The sequence below is a fragment of the Phacochoerus africanus genome, chromosome 2 (genome assembly GCF_016906955.1).
Source record: "Phacochoerus africanus isolate WHEZ1 chromosome 2, ROS_Pafr_v1, whole genome shotgun sequence".
In the NCBI taxonomy this organism is placed as follows: Eukaryota; Metazoa; Chordata; class Mammalia; order Artiodactyla; family Suidae; genus Phacochoerus; species Phacochoerus africanus.
Window position 1 is genome coordinate 244,220,291 of NC_062545.1, and position 17,938 is coordinate 244,238,228.

The window sequence follows — 17,938 nt, forward strand, 5'->3', positions numbered from 1 at the left end:
GCATATAACAGGAGCTTATACTGAATTAGAATTCAAAATGACTAATCTATTTTATAGCCTAATGAAGCTGTAATTCTTTTTTTTTTTTTTAGGGCGGCACCTGCAGCATAAAGAAGTTCCCAGGCTAGGGGTCAAATTGGAGCTACAGCTGCTGGCCACGGCAATGCGGGATTCAAGCCGTGTCTGCGACCTATACCACAGCTCATGGCAATGCCAAATCCTTAACCCACTGAGCAAGGCCAGGGATTGAACCTGGATCCTCCTGGATCCTAGTTAGGTTCATTAACTACTGAGCCACAGTGGGAATTCCCTGAAGCTGTAATTCTTAATGAGTATCCATTATATGCAAAATAATTGAGGTGCTATAGTGATGCACTAGAAGAAAAAACAGTTAAAATTTATATTTAGGGAGTTCCCACTGTGGCCTAATGGAATCTATAGTGTCTCTGCAGTGGCAGGGACTCCAGTTCCATCCCTGGCTGGCTCAGTGAGTTAAGAATTTGGTGCTGCAGCTATGGCATAGGTCACAGCTCTGTCTTGGATTCGATCCCTATCCTAGGCACTCCTTGTGCCATGGGGCAGCTAAAAAAGAAAAAAAAAAAATCACACGTAGGCAAATGAAAACTACAGTTGTGATCCTTTCAGCACTGTCTGAAACCTTGGTCCAGACTTCCGTGATTTATATAATCCTAAAATTCTAGAGTTGAAAGGGGCTATAAAGGTCGTTTAGAGAGTAGAAGTACTATCCTGAAGAACAAGTTCAGGGATGACAGTTTCCAGCTTAAAAAAAAAAAAAAATTAAAGCTGTCTAACAATAGAACTTAATTTAAATGGACATATTTATGTAGGAACCTCATGATCATGTGTAAAGGATGAGATCTTAAATTCTAACTCTTAGAGCTGGAAGGGACTTTGAAGGATCATGTGGTCTAGCCCCTTTGGTGAGGTACTCCGTTAGGAAACTGTCATTGTTACTACATTAAAGAAGTGGAAGTTGATCTCAAGATTTGCTTCTATGATACAAACACTGGATGCCTTGCCCTGAGGATGTTGTTTATTAGCAGTTTTTTTTAGGGAGTATGAGTTAGAAGGGTTAAATGGTTTGCTCAGATTAATACTCAGACTTTAGTGAGCTCACAGTGACTGTATGATTTCCAGATCTCATGATGTTTCTGTGGCCTTTGAAATTCTTAGGATTATGCTCCCCTGGAATCTCTTTGGGAATGTTCATGAAAATTTGTGGAGGATTTCTACTTAAAGACTAGGCAGACATCCGAAGTGGCAAGTTTGCAAAAACTACCAAACAGGCACGTGGGTCTTTGTGCTTTCCTTATAACACCTCTGCTGACTGACACCCCCTCAGGAGGGCGTGCTTCCCCACACCAGTGAGAAATGTCTTGAGTAAACCACAGTCCCTAGATTGGCCTCAGAACTGATTTCCCTGGCCAATTTGAAATTATCAGGATAGGATCCACTCTAGTTGAGACGCACAAATGTAGGGTTCCCTAAATGTGGGATGTGAACTTCGTTGGGCGCTGGTGGTGTGCACTTTTTTTTGTTGTTCTGGATCGTAGGAGACCCACACACTTAGGTATTCTGGGTATTTTTGGCTATGCTTGGTGGCAAAGTAGAAATGGGCAAGTTCTTTGTAAAGAGACCTCTCTCCTTTTTTAAATTTGGGGATAATTTTTTTGAAACTCTGGAATTCATTGTCACATAGTTACAAAGGCAGATGTGAAACTGATGTGAGGAAAAGGTAGTGGTTAGACTCTGCTATGTTGAATCACTTTGCTAACCAGGGTTGCATAGGCTGTTTCAGTAGAGCAGTCACTGGACTGAATTTATTGCTCATGTTCTTTTTCCTCTCTCTTATTTAATATTATGATAATTCTTTAAAAGAATTAACAAAACCATATTGTTCCACTTTATGTAGGTTAAGGGATTATTTGCTAGCCTCAATACTTGTTTTTTTCACAGAATATTTATACTCAGTATTGACAACATTTTTGGACTTAAGCAGTGATAGATTTTTGGAACTAATTGTTTTCGAGAGCTTGAGTACATTTTCCCTGGAAATAGGATAATGGCTGCTAAAAACGTGAGGCATATCTGGAAAGGATCCCAACTTTTGGTTGAAAATTTAATTTTTCTTTTTAAACAGAAGAGGAAGGGTCAGGGGCTGAAGTTCACAGAAAACATTCCAAGTGTGGACCTTGCAAGTATAAAGCTGAGTGTGATGAAGATGCAGAAAATGTTGGGTGAGTTAATTGAGGGAAAGGGATAAACTTAATTGAAGGTTAATCACCAGCATTATTATATTATAGAAAGGTATCCTTTAACCTGCTTCTTTATATTTTTTGTGTGCCTTCTATATTTTTTTTGTTTAATGCTAGTCTGTTGGCTTTTAAGTTGATATAATACTATAGCTGTTCAAGTCAGTTGAAGTGTTTTAGAATGGAAATCCATTTTTTTTTTTGGTTTTACTGCTGCATTTTTGATAGTTTTATATATTTTATTCCAAGTGCTAACGTCAGAATTACTCTTATTTGGAATTATCTTCCTGTTATATTTTCAACTAGAGTCAATAATAAACGGTTTTCCTTTTTTTTAGCTTGAACTTTTATACACACACTTATTATGTATTTCAGTGTCTTAAGGAAAATCCAAAATTTTTTCAAAAGTTTTAGACGTAGTAAGTAAATATCATAAGTAAGTCAAAATTATTTCTAGAAATCTCAGCTGCAGGGACCGAAATCATATTGTTTTATCTTTTCACTCATGATCAGCCTTCACTAAGGTGGGTTTTGTAGCTACACCGCTTTGTCTGTTCAATTTCCTGTGCACTCTCTGTGAGAAGAGTGTTGTTTGGTGGAGTAGTAACAGTATAGATCTCATGACACAGGCATGTTTGCTTTTTCTTTCTTTGGGTTCCTGTTTGTTTATTCTGTCTCAACCTTCTTTCATCTCCCTGTGATGCTTGCTTTTTGCATAGTCGGTTCTAAAGCTTTAATGGTATATTCAGGACCTTATGGAGCACAGATGGATCTTCTTCCTCATTTTCCCCTTAGGGCCTATCTTAAAACACTTATTTTATGGAGATTTGTACTTTCTTTCTTACTCATCCATATTTTCACTGTGTATTTTTCAGTCTCATGTTTTATTTAGCCCTTAAGTGCATATTGAGTACTAAACATTGATAATATGGTTTAATTACCTTTAATGCCTGAAGTGAGTTTTACAAATCAAGTTCACCACGTTTTCAATATTTTGGTATGGAATCAGCTCCTCGTCTCGCACTTGCTAAAATTAAATGTCTGATAATTTACTTGGTACATTTTTGAAGTAGGTGAGAATTGGTGCAAGACAGGTTCAGTGAACAAACCTGAGATTGCTATTTCTGCACATTGGTCATTTGGATTGACATGCATCCAGCTATTTCAGTCAGAGTGTTTTGATTTGAAAGATCATGTTTTCCAAAGTAGATTGTGGTCTGTAGAACAAGAGAGAAATGATAGCAATGTGGACTTACAGAGAGAACAGGTAATAGATACTAATTATGTTCTCTTCTTCTTTCTTTGTGCTAATGATAGGGCATGATGAAACACCTGTGTGTGTGTGTGTGTGTGTGTGTGTGTGTGTGTGTGTGTGTGTAGAGATTTAGTTCTTGCCATTGTTTTTCCTCAGGACTGTCCTATAATACTGTTCAGAGTCATAATAGCTGTCAGTGATTGATTGGCTTGGTCTCTTGATATGTTGTTCTTCCTTTGACTTTACCTCTGTTCACTCATATTTTATATATTTCTCCTCTATCATTTTTCATCCTTTAATTGAAAGAGAAATCTTTTGCTTGGAAGTAGAACAGATTCCATATAGTCTCAGAGGTAGCCCCGAGTATGACTTCTGTATGGTAAAATGCACATCTTTCTAAGTACACCTCCTCACAATATAATATATAGCCAATGCCCAATTAGAGCAACTCTGTTGTAGATACTAAATTCATTTTGTGTATTTATTTGAGAGCTTATAACCCTGTTCTTGCAGATACAGGCTCTAAGCATAAGGAAGTGGACATAGACCAGGGGGAAACGGCTTACTAATAGTAAGGAGCATGCAGGCTGAGGAAACTCCCTAAAGAGCACATGGTTAGACTGGGACAGGCAGCCAAGACTAGGCCAGGAAATTGATGCAATAATAGGAAAATATTAAGGAAGCAATTGGTATCTTTATTAGAAAATAAGTACATATGTACACAGTAATAATAGCTATTAAGTAGAACAATACTCTCTGAAATAATACTTAACCTTTATTAAAAATAATGTACTCTAAATTTTCTGTCCTATTTTCTTAAAAAATGCTAGTAGTGACCTGCTAAATTGGTTTTATAATCCATTAGGGATTATGACCTATAATTTAAAAAATATTACTCTGTAATATAACTATAGTAGATGTTTTATTTCATGTTACATTTTAGGTATGGGTATTCATTTTTCATTTTAAAATATTTTATCTTTTCTTATTTTGAAATGTCTTTATAACCTCTCTGGTTTCCAAGGGGCAGCTAAAATCTTTCTTTTACTTTAAAACTCTTTTTTTCCCCTTGCTAATAGCTAGGAAAAAAAGCCCTGACAATTTGGGGGATGAGATAAATGGTACCATGTAAGTTAATTTTCTGCTTTTAAGAGAAGTGCTAGTATTTTAATTTAGCCATTGAAATGGAAATTGATTTAAATATATTATCTTCTTAAACAGAGTATATAGAATATATTCTCACGTATTTTTAGAGTCACATAGTATGTAGTGTGTTACAATGTTTTTCTTTCTTTTTTTTTGTCTTTTGTCTTTTTTTGTTGTTGTTGTTGCTATTTCTTGGGCCGCTCCCGCAGCATATGGAGGTTCCCAGGCTAGGGGTCCAATTGGAGCTGTAGCCACCGGCCTACACCAGAGCCATAGCAACGTGGGATCCGAGCCTCATCTGAAGCCTACACCACAGCTCACGCAACGCCGGATCGTTAACCACTGAGCAAGGGCAGGGACCGAACCCGCAACCTCATGGTTCCTAGTCGGATTCGTTAACCGCTGCGCCACGACGGGAACTCCTACAATGTTTTTCAAACATTGTTGCATGAATTATTTTTTCAGCTCTTTATCGCAGTCTGTCTGGTAGATAGGGCGAGGAAGTATTATCTGATTTTACAGGTGAAGCTGAGCTCAGAAGAGGCTGAATGGCTTGTGATCAAGCAGCAGAACCAGAACACAGGTCTCGTGACAAGGGATTTATCCACTGTATTGTTCACATACTTGTGGAGTACCATGACCTTCTCAGAGGCCACTGATGCTCTTAGTGGTGATGGTTTTACCCCTACACTTCAGGCTCCAATCATCTTTCTGTTTGGGGTTCTTATATCTCTGTTATAAAAATGGTTTTCTTCTCACATGTCAAGCTCTTTGCCCTTGCTTCTGGGTGCTGCCAGTGTGCTTTGTTAAAGAGCCTGACTATAGATGACCCCCATTTATTAATTTGCTTCTCTTCTTCCCTGGAATAGAAAGCAATATGCTTGTAGGAACTGTATCCAATGTAGGAATACATTCTCAATGTAAAATCAGAATAAATAAGTTCTTTGTGAGGTATATAAACTTCATATATTGCATGAATTTTGTCTCTCTTGTCCGCTCCGTGGCTATTTTCTTTAAATTATTTTTTGCTTCTGAGAGGCGTTTTCTCTCTTCCTGACACACACTGTGTCTCTCTAATGACGTCGTGGACTTTGCCTGGGTTTGTCATGGCTATCTTCATTGATGCTTACCTTTTGAATTTATACCTAGTGGTAGAGAGCTGAAGTTCCAAGAAATTTAACTCCTGCATAGGTGAGGTTTCAGAAGTCCTTTGTGACCATTGTGAAAGAGAGTGGGTTGACTTTCTACTTAGTCTTAAAACTTGGAAACAGCCTCTGGTTTACAGAAAATTATATGTGTTAAACTATATATTCTTAGCAACCATACTCACTCTTTATCTAAACAGTATTTCTCATCTGTTCAAGGCTGAGGTTATTGTTGCAGGATAGCCCTCAGCTATTTGTCTGGACCCTGGGGCCAGATAATCATAGGACTCCATCAGCCACCTAGGCTTTTTATGTACCAGTCCTAAATCCCTGCCATGAATGATTTGAGGAATCTTTAGAATCGTCTGGCATAATGTCAATACAGGTGAGTTATAAAAATCCTCTTTTCTTTTGAAAAGTTCCTTTGGATTTTGTCTGCCATGTGCTTTATGGAAATTGTCCCTGCTTCTCTGACTCTTTGATGTCAGTCACTTTGGAGATGTTCTTCCCTTTTCTCCCCTGAGTGATGTAAACTCTCAGAGTTGCTGAGAGAAAGAATCATGTAGGTGTACAGTGTGACAGACAACACTGAGAAACAGTTAATCCACCTGCTGGACATCTTTGTTGTTTGTGGTACCATTTACTGTTTAGACACAATTTTTGGCCGCTCTCACAATCTGAGGTGTCTCTTTCCTCAGAAGTGCAATGAAGTCTTTTTTCTTGTTTAAACAGAGAGAATAATGCTGTAAATCTTGTGTTTTTCATTATGTCTGCTTAGAAAAGCTGCACATACTTTTTTTAAAAAAGAACAACCAATGAAGTACTTTCCTGCCATTATCTACTCTTTGCCTCTTATGTCCTCCTAATTAAAAATGACAGTAATTTTCATTTTTTAACATTGCCTGACTCTGAATATTTAGGATACTAGACTTTTTTCTTTTTTCTTTTTTTTCTTTTCTTTCTTTTCTTTTTTTTTAACAGCTGCACCTGTCGCACATGGAAATTCCCAGGCCAGGGGTGGAATTGGAGCTGCAGCTGCTGGCCTATCCCATAGTCACGGCAACACCGGATCCTTGCTTCATCTGCAGCTTGGGGGTAATGCTGGATCCTTAACCCATTGAGCCAAGTCAGGGATTGAACCTGCATCCTCCCACAGACAATGTCAGGTCCTTAACCCACTGAGTCATTGTGGGAACTCCAGATTTAAAAAATTTTTTTAAATGTAAAATACAGATTAATTTTTGTTTGTTTGTTTTGCCATATCTGTGGCTTGCAGAAGTTCCTAGGCCAGGGATTGACCCGTGCCACAGAGTGACAATGCTGGGTCCTTAACTTGCTGAGCCACCAGGGAACTTCCAGATTAATTATTTTATTTTATTTTATTTTTTTGTTTTTATTTTTTATTTTTTGCTTTTTAGGGCTGCACTCACAGCATATATGGAGGTTCCCAGGCTAGGGGTCGAACAGAGCTACAGCTGCCAGCCTACGCCATAGCCACAGCAATGCAGGATCTGATAACCCACTGATTGAGGCCAGGGATCGAACCTACAACCCATGGTTCCTAGTTGGATTCGTTTGCACTGAGTCATGATGAGAACTCCTGTTTTTTATTTTTATTTATTTAAAAAATTTTATTGGTGTATAGTTGACTTACAATGTTGTATTAATTTTATGTGTACAGCAAAGTGGATCAGTTATACATATAATCACATCCATTCTTTTTTCCCATGTAGGTTATTACATACTATTGAGTAGATATTCCTGTGCTATACAGGTTTTTTTCTGCTTTTTAGGGCTGCACAGTGGCATATGGAGGTTCCCAGGCTGGGCTCGAATTGGAGCTACAGCTGCCAACCTACACTACCACACCCACAACAGCACAGGATCCAAGCCACGTCAGACGTACACCATAGGTCATGGCAATGCCAGATCCTTAACCCACTGACCAAGGCCAGGGATTGAACCCGCAACCCCATGGTTCCTAGTCAGATTTGTTTCTGCTGAGACACAATGGGAACTCCTATACAGGTTCTTGATCATCATCTATTTTATATAGTAGTGTATATATGTAATTTTTCCCGCCCCCAATTCCTCTTTCCCCACAGTGGTTTCACCTATGGTAACTCTAAGATTGGTTTTGAAATATGTGAGCTTGTCTCTGTTTTATAAATAAGTTCTTTGGTATCTTTTTTATTAGATCCCACATATAAGTGATATCATATGATATTTATCTTTCTCGGTCTGCCTTCACTCAGTATGATAATCTCTAGGTCCATCCATGTTGCTGCAAATGGCAGGAAATATTAGACCTTTGAAACTATTTAATAAGTTTCTACCATGGCCCCTTAGATTATAATGGAAAAATAATCATATGTTGTTGGTTTTCCTCTGATAAGAGGAAATAAACATTGTTAAACATTATTTTATACCAAGTATAACCCAGATGTTAACAATGACAGGATCTTTTGTCCAGAAATATCTTCCTGTAGTTCTGTACAGCTGCCAATAAAATGATTTCTTTTGGGAAGTTAGGTTTTATTTTATTTTTAGTTTTTGGCCATACCCGCGGCATATGGAAGTACCCGGGATAGGGATTGAACTTGTGCCACAGCAGCAACCCAAGCTGCTTCAGTGACCGTGCCAGATCCTTAACTTGCTGCACCACAAAGGAACCCCAAGAGATTAGAATTTAAAATGCAAAACATATTATCCGCATGGCCTCCTGGAATTTACTGGATGCTCTGTTGCTTTTTGGTAATTTGCCAAATTATTCTCTGTTATTCTCTCAGCCTGAAGTCCCACCCCTCTTTATATACTTGTTTAATTCCTGCCCTTCTTTCCAGACTTGGGTGAAGCACCCTCTTCCTAGCAGTGTTCCTTGCTTTCTGCCTACCCTATGAGTTAGGTGACTTAACTCTGTGTTCCTTGTTGGTCTTGAGAAAAGCAACCTCTACCACCTCACTTCTGCTGTTGGGATCACTAACAGATTTGGGGCTCCCTGAGGACAGGGACTTTGTCCTGCTGGTTTCCATTTTGGATGAACTTGCCATAAAGTTGAGTATCTTAGGGTCCTTCTATAGGTCTTGTTGAACTTGTGGCAGTTCACACAAGGGCTTTATTATTAGAGCTGCATCCTTGTGAGGATTTAACATGTGTGAGGGAACTTGTTGCAGGCTTTGTGGGGTGTTTGTTAAATCTAAATAATTTCACATAAATTAGTTTAAGCCAGTTTTTGTTTTCCTAACTGCTAAATAAAACTTACCATATTGAGAAGGGATGACATTTTCTATGTACAGTAAGGAGGAAGGAAGAGAGAGGATAGCTATTTTTCAGTAGTACCTTCAGATGTACATGGTATTTCAGGATTTCAAAGAGCTTTTTACAAAAGCTTATTTGATTCTGTCACTAGTGTTCGAGGTTATTATCCCTATTATTAAAGACGCAGAGTTGTGATTTGCCAAAATCATAGAGCTAAATCAGAGAAGTCATTGAATTTATTCATTTATTTATGTATGCATGCATTCATGCCTTTGAAATTCAGTGTTAGAAATTCAAAAGCTTTAAAAGGCTTTACAGTAAAAAGTCTATTTCCCACCCCTGTTTCTCAGCTACCCAGTTGTCTTCACTAGAGACAGTCACTGTGATCTATTTCTTCTTAATCTCCCAGAGGTATTTTTTTGCATGTACAAGCAAGTTTGTACATGTATTCCCTTTTTTTCTTTTTTTTTTAAACTAATGGCAGCACACTATACATCATAGTATTCTATGCTTTATTTAAAACACTTGTTGTAAAGTGTAATTTTGCATACAGATGTGTTTAGAAACATAGACATACAATTTCAAGAATACTATGTACCTATGTACCGAACATCTAGGGTACAAAGTAGAATATTGCCAAGTTAACAGTACTGAGCATTGACCCAGTCAGCACTTTGAAGAAAGCCTTATAGAAAGACTTAGACTGAAGAGTCTCTGAATCAGAGTCTGGCTTTTGGCTTCCTAGGGAGTTTACAAGTGTTCCTTCTGGAGAGGTCTGTGGGCAAGACCATGAGTGAATCATGGGGAACACATAGGGCTCATAGTTGAGACACCTGGCTGGAGGCTCGTGTCACCAGGTATGGATGACTGGCAGAAATGTGGTCAGAGAGTGGACTGCTGTGTTTCCTTCCAGTCTCACATAGCTGACCTCCAGTTCTCAGGAGTGTGTCAGTTAAATGAATGTGGTTCTTTGGTTTCGGGCATTCAACGTGGAGGGGAGAGCAGGAACTTCATCAAGGCCAGTACAAATAAGAATCTGGACCAGGCTTACCTGCGCATTCTGTCCTCTGGCTAAAAAGAGGTCTCAGTGGCACTGGGCATCTCCGTAATTGCAGTCAGCAACACGACTGTCCCCAGAATGAAACTATTTCAGTGTGGACTGGCTGCCCTCTTAATGCAGATCATCCTTCAGTGTTATGTCTTTTCAAACAATAGTCAATTCTCCGATTCTCTTCTACTAGTTGGGTGTCCCTACAGTTCAATTCAGTTCTCTTCTGCTCTTGGAGTTAGCACAAATCCCACAGGTTAAGGAGTCAGACCCACAAATTGCCCCTGCTTTAGACACTGGCTGTACATGAGATCCCCTGCACTTCTTACCCAGCATCCTACCAATTTGGAGGTTCCTAAGACCTTCCTTAAGGTTCTATAATTTGCTAAAATGACTCAGAATTAAGGAAAGAGCCCATGAGTCATCTCATTAACATACAAAAGACTTTTATCCTTTGATGTTCCCAGGGTTTTAGGAGCTCTGCCAGCAATGGGGGACAAATACCTAAAGTTTTTTTCGTTATACCACAAGCATCATCCTAGAAATTCCTTTACTTCTCTCCTACATATTATACTCTGTTTCTTGGGTTTTTTTTTTTTTTGGCCTTGATTTTACTCTCCTGTTTTAGTATATCTTTCAGTAGCTTCTTGAGATAGAGTGCAGCATGAGATGTTATGATTAAGTTGTTTTTATCCTACACCTAATACTTGACTTCTGACTTGGTGAGTGCATAATTCTAGGTGGGAGATAATTTTCCCTCAGAATTGTGAAAGCATTGTTCTCTTGTCTTCTTGCTTTCGGTTGAAGTCTGAAGCCACTCTGGTTCTGGTCCTTTGTTTATGATTTGTTTTCTCTCTGGTGAAGCATGTAGAGTCTTCTTTTAGTCCCCAGTATAATAAAGTTTCACAGTGTTATACCTGTTCCCAGAAACTTACTGACTTCCAATTTGAGGAGTTTTCTTCAGTTCATTCTTTGATGACTTCTTTTCTTCTCTTTTCTATTTCTGGTTATCTGGGTGTTGCACATTTTAGACCAGTCCTTTAATTTTCTTTTCTCTCCTTTTTTCTATTAAAAAAATTTTTTTGGAGTTCCCATTATGACGCAGTTCAGACTAGGAACCATGAGGTTGTGGGTTCGATCCCTGGCCTTGCTCAGTAGGTTAAGGATCCGGCATTGCTGTGAGCTGTGGTGTAGGTTGCTGATGTGGCTCGGATCTAGCATTGCTGTGGCTCTTGCTTAGACCGGCAGCTATAGCTCTAATTAGACCCTGGGAACCTCCATATGCTGTGGAAGTAGCCCTAAAAAGACAAAAGACAAAAAAAAAAATTTTTTATTGCTGTGCTAAGAGATTTCTTGAAGTTCATCTTCCAGTCCTTTTTTGAGTTTGTCAATTCCCCTGTACTTTTTATTTTCTAAGAGCTCATATTCTTATTGTGCTCCTTTTTTATAGCATCCTATTTTTGCTTTATGATTGCAATATCTTTTTGTGCCTCTGCATTATTAGTTAGTATTCTATCTTCTATAAGGATGAGATTTTATTTATTTTTATTCAGTGAGTTTTAATCTATTACTTTTATTTATTTATTGTTGTTATAGGCCTTATAAAATGAATTAAGGAGTGTTCTTTCTATTCTTTGGATGATTTTGAGTAGTTATTGAATGACTGGTATGAATGTGTTCATGAATTCTTTTTAAAAAACACTTGAATCTCATGTTGTCTTTGAGGGACTTTTTAAATATTAATTTAACTTCTTTAATGATTATAGTACCATTCAGCTTCTGTTTCTTTTTTTGGTCACGTTTAATAGTTAATATTTTTTTTAAAGTTACTCATTTCACGTAAAAGTTCAAATTTGCTGGCATAAAGTTATTTATAGTAAACTTTTGTTACCTTTTAAACCATGATCAGTAGTCTTTTTCAGTCCAGATACTGGTTTTCTTTTTTTTTTTTCTCTCTCTCTCTCTCTCTTTCTCTCAGCCTGCTTCATTGACTTAAAAATCTTTTTTTTTTTTTTCCTAATGGCCGCACTTGTGGCATATGGAAGTTCCCCGACCAGAGGTCGAATCAGAGCTGCAGCTGCAGGCCTAGGCCACAGCCATGGCAATACCAGATCTGAGCCGTATCTGTGACCTACAGCACAGATTGCAGCAATGTCAAATCCTTAACATACTGAATGAGGCCAGGGATTGAGAACTTGCATCCTCACAGAGACAATATTGGGTCCTTAACCTGCTACCCCCAGTGGGAATTCCTCAAAGTCTTTTTTTTTTTTGCCGTTTCTTTGGCCGCTCCCACGGCTAGGGGTCGAATCAGAGCTGTAGCCGCCAGCCTACGCCAGAGCCACAGCAACACGGGATCCGAGCCGTGTCTGCGACCTACACCAACAGCTCATGGCAATGCCGGATCCTTAACCCACTGAGCAAGGCCAGGGATTGAACCCGCAACCTCATCGTTCCTAGTCGGATTCGTTAACCACTGAGCCACAATGGGAACTCCGTTCAAAGTCTTTTCAAAGGACCAAGTTTTAGCTTTATTGATCTTCTCCGTTGTAACTTTGTTTTCTATTTTGACTGAGATGTGTATATAAATCTGTATCCATATTTATGTTATCTATATTTTTCCCTTCTTTTTTGTTTTCTTTGATTTTATTCCATTACTTTTTCTAATTTCTTAAATGAATGCTCACTGATTTAACTTTTGGCTGTTCTTTTAAGATTTGAGATTAAACTTGAAGAAGGTGATAGGATCAAACTGGGTAGATGTTAGAGGGAAAAGAGTCCTGAGAAGAGGGGACGCCCTGAGGCAGGAGTGTCCCTGGTGTGTTTGAGAGAAAAACAGGCCAATTTAGTGAAAAGATTTTCATGATATAAATGTGGAAAATAAGTATCCATTCCTTTTATCTATCACTTTCCTTGCTGAAATGTCTGTTTTCTGTGACAGCTGTGATGAGTGGGCAAGAACACCATCTCAGTCACTTGTTAGGTGTATGATCTTAGGCTTTTTAACTTCTTTCACATTTAGCTTCCCTATTCATGATTTGTTGTTGTCAGGATTAAAGAGGCAAATGTGAGGAGTTCCTGTTGTGACCCAGCAGAAACAAATCCAACTAGCATCCATGAGGATGTGGATTCGATCCCTGGCCTTGCTCAGTGGGTTGAGGGTCCGGCATTGCCCGTGAGCTGTGATGTAGGTTGTGGACATGGCTCAGATCTGGTGGTGCTGTGGCTGTGGTGTAGGCCAGTAACTCTGATTTGACCCCTAACCTGAAAACTTCCATATGCCCCAGGTGTGGCCCTCAAAAACAGGGGGGGAGGGAAGAGGCAAATGTGACTAAATCTGCCCAGTAGGTGCAGAGTAAGTGGTTGTTCCATGTTTTGAATTTGGCGTCTTTGCTGAAGTGATTTCTTTCCACTTTAGTGCCCACACCTGTGCTTGGGCATTTGCCCTCTGCTGCTGTCACCAGTCTCCAGACGCCGGGAACTGCTGTGTTCAGAGGTGTCAGTGGCCTCTAGGGTCTGTTACTGCCCTCTGCCCATTGTTTCACTGAGCTGGATGAGACGATGATTTCATTTTCTTTCCTCATGTGTGCTTGAGAACAGAGCAATGATTGTTTTCACAGCTCCTGGACTTGCTCGCGGTGGTACCAGCCCACTGAGGAGCACCAACTTTTCCTACACTTGTTGGGCTACAGTGCCCTCTGCTGAGACACTCGTTTCTCTTACTACATGGGTATGGTTTCTTGCCTTTTCTGCTGAGCCTTTTCTCATCCTTGAAACTGTTCTGTAATATTTTCTTCCATTGGCCTCTGTTTCAGTTTTATTGCCATTCCATTGTTGCTGACTTGTATCCCTTAAACCTGGAGCTGGAAAAGTTTTTCTCTAAAGGACCAGTTAGTAAATACTTTACATTTTTCAGGCCTCTGTCACAGTCTCTCCACCCCCATCCCTTTAAAAAAGTAAAAGCCATTTTTGATTTGTTAGTTGCGGGGAGCCGAGAAGATACAAGGAGCCAAGGAAGGGAGTTTTGCCTGAATGGTGCAATTCCAAAGGCAGGCTCCTAATCAAAAAAAGGAGCCTGCCTGAACGATACAGTTGCAAGGGCAAGCTCATAAAAGGGGCCTGTCTAAACGGTACAATTCTGAGGGCAGGTTCCTAAACAAGGGGATGCCTGCCTGCACGGCACAATTCCGAGGACAGGTCCCAGAAGACAATAAGGCTCGCCCGCTGACATAGATGGAAAACTAATTTCCCAGGAAATAATTTCCATTTTGTGTTGCTGAGTGGGGATTGTTCCATGGATGATTTAGTCTCTTCTGTTATTCATTTGTTACTCAGTTTTCCTCAGTTTTTCCTGATTATTTACTTATTATTCTTATTTTCCATTCTTATTTTCCCCTGATTTGTGATTTAACGAAGTTACAACAATAATATAATAAGAATTTCATCCTGAAGGACTTTCCCCTATTTAAATCCAACTTAGTTAAAACATAGTGTTTATCTATTAACTAGTTATATAGTAAACTTTAGAGTTAGGATCTTAATGAGGTTCATAAAAGTTAGACATATATTATCCAAAAAACCTAGCTGTGAGTTTTGTCCTTGATTTTAAAAGCTTTTAAGTGATAGCTAGTTTAGTTAAGTTGGTTTATATTTACTTAACACTGTCTCCCTGCCATAACACTTTGAAGATAAGCATCAGTCTACAAACAAGGTTTGTGAATGCCAAATTCTTGTGTCTGTGGCCTCTTCAAATTGTAAAGACTGGCTGGCCATGGGATGATTTGTACTGAGTCTCCTCTTTTCCACATGATGTATTGTACCCAATTGCCCTTAAATTGTAGTCACTAAGTTTAGTTTAAGATACATCTTAAAACATGATGTACTGTACCTAACTGCCCCTAAATTGTACCCACTAAGTTTAGTTAAGATAAAGATCTTAAAACATGATGTATAGCTGCTATACCATGTAATAATTAACCAATGTACTTTTAACACTGTGATGTAATGTGTAGTGAAAAACTGTCTATATAATCAACTGTCTATATAATAAAATTTGAGCAGTCCAGCGCCCTCAAAGAAGGGACAAAGAGGCTGTCTCCGATGCAAAAGCCGACGTCCGTCCATCTTCTTCGGGAAAGTGTTCACTCCCTGGCTGCTGGAGCTGGCTTCTGGCAGTTAGTAAATATTCTTAGGAATTAAAATTTTTTTTTTCTGGTGCCTTCGTTTTTAAATTGCGAAACAAAGCATGTATTAAGAAGTTTATGAAAACTTACACATTTGGTTTAATACACAGAAATGAAACAACTTGTGACTCTTACATCCCAAGCCAGGAAATAGGGTATGTCAGTACTTCAGAGCTGCCCCTCCCCACCACCGTGTCTTTTCCCAGTTGCATCTTTCTTTGATCTGCCCGCTCTATTGCATTTTGCTGAAGTCATTCTTTTGCTGTCTTTGTAGTTTTATCACATGATAACCCTCTTAATGATATCAGTTGGCTTCTGATTGATTTTGAATTTTATATAAATGGAATCATGATATGTATATCTTCTTTTGCACAGCATTATGTTTTTGAGATTCATTCATCTTAATGCTCATAGCTGCTTATTGAATTCAGTTTCTTGACTTTTCCACAGCCTTTTACAGTCCATTTTAATGTTGATGGATATTTGGATTGTTTCCAGTCTTTCGTTCTCATGAGTAATGCTCTGTGAACATTGATATGTGTGTCTCCTGGGCGCACGTGTAAGATTTTCAAGGAAGGCCTTAGTCAGTAGTGAAATTATTGGGCATGTGCAAGTTGAGCTTTTCCTGGTAATGCCTGTTTTCCAAAGTGGTTGTACCAATAAGTTCCCTCTTCCTTTGTTCCTCACCCTTGTCAACCCTTGCTGTTCTCTTAATTCCTGCTGTTAAGTGAATGTAATGGTATCTCATTGTGGTTTAAATTTACATCTTCTTGATTACTGAACAGATTGAACATCTATTCACATATATTGCTCTTGTATACTTACAAGTTCTATATCTTATTTCCTTCCTTCTTTCCTTCCTTCCTTTTGCTTTTTAGGGCTGCACCTGCTGTATATAGAAGTTCCCAGGCTAGGGGTCGAATCAGAGCTACAGCTGCCGGCCTACCCCACAGCCACAGCAACATGGGATCTGAACTGTGTCTGCGACCTACACCACAGCTCACGGCCAACACCAAATCCTTAACCCACTGAGCGAGGCCAGGGATTGAACCTTCATCCTCATGGATACTAGTTGGATTCGTTTCCACTGCACTACAGTGGGCACTCCTTATATATATTATTTTCAAATTAATTTTTATATGTATTCTGGATATTGATTATTTGTTGGCTGTATGGGCTGTAGTTATTTTTGTTTGGAAATTATCTTTTTTTCATTCTCTTTCGAGATATTCTTTATTTCAAACTTAAATTCATTGGTCTTTTATGCTTGGTCTTTTGTAATTTTGCCTTTCACATTTAGTCCTGTGATTCGCCAGGAATTAAGGAAGTCTTCAAACATATAGAAGAGGAGGAAAAGAATAAAGCGGACCCCTTCCCATATATGCATCCCTCAGTTTCAGTTAAAAAGTCCAGTTTTGTTTTATCTCTTCTTCCCTCCCCCCTTTTTTGGGAGAAGTATTTTAAAGCAAATTCCAATATCATATTCTTTCATCTGTAGATATTTCAGTTTTACTGATATTTTGCTTGATACATGAATTGCAGAGAGATGTGTGTTAAAATCTGCTATGGTGGATTTGACTGTTTCTCATTGCAGTTTTATCCATTTTTGCTTTATAGCTTTTGAGACTACTTAAAAATATTTAGAATTATTATATCTTCCTGGTGAATAAGTTTTTTTTTATGAAGGACCTTCTTTCTTTATCATAACTCCTTTTTGCCGTAAAGATAGACTCTAATGTCTGAGACACACACACACACACACACACACACACACACACACACACACACACACGAAACTGTACCAGATTTCTTCCATTCCAGGTATAGTATATTTATCACAATCCTTTTATTTTTGCCACAATACGCATAATAAAATCAGTCACCTTAACTACTTTTTTTTTTAAATGATTTTTATTTTTTCCGCTATAGCTGGTTTACAGACCTTAACTTTTTTTTTTTTTTTGTCTTTTTAGGGCTTTTTAGGCTTTTGTCTTTTTAGGCTTTTTAGGCTTTTTAGGGCTGCACATGAGGCAGTTCCAGGTGAGGAGTCGAATCGGAGCTCTAACCGCCGGCTACACAACAGCCACAGCAACGTGGGATCTGAGCCATGTCTGTGACCTACACCACAGCTCACGGCAATGCTGGATCCTTAACCCACTGAGTGAGGCCAGGGATAGAACCCTTGGTACTCATGGATGCTAGTTGGGTTTGTTAACTGCTGAGCCACGATGGGAACTCCAGACTTTAACTACTTTAAGCTTACCGATCAGTGGTATTAAAGGCTTTTATAATATTGCGCTACCATCACTACCATCCATCTCCCAAACTCTTTTATCTTATAAAACTGAAACTATACCTATTCAACAGTAACTCTCCATTCCCTGCTACCCCCAGCCCCTGGCAACTACCCATATCATTATAGTTTAACATGTACTTTGTAAGCAGTATATCTGGCTTTTGTATTTTTAACTAGCCTATGTTTTTTAACTAGAAACTTTTCTTAAATATATCGTACTGATGTACTTTAATTTTTTTTTTGTTATCCTATTTTGTACTTTTGTCCTGCCATTCCTTTATTTCTTTCTTTGTTATGTTTTTTGTTTGTTTTTCTCTGTTTTCAGTGTTATGCG

At 38.7% G+C, this 17,938-nt stretch overlaps 1 protein-coding gene across 1 annotated transcript in view; it reads left to right on the forward strand.

Moving 5' to 3' along the window:
* TMEFF1 (transmembrane protein with EGF like and two follistatin like domains 1) overlaps window positions 1-17,938 on the forward strand; it is a 93,449-nt gene that overhangs the window by 40,364 nt on the left and 35,147 nt on the right. Inside the window, exon 5 of the mRNA XM_047768047.1 lies at window positions 2,162-2,258. Within this exon, the coding sequence (XP_047624003.1) occupies window positions 2,162-2,258 (97 nt within the window). The remainder of the gene's footprint in view (window positions 1-2,161; window positions 2,259-17,938) is intronic.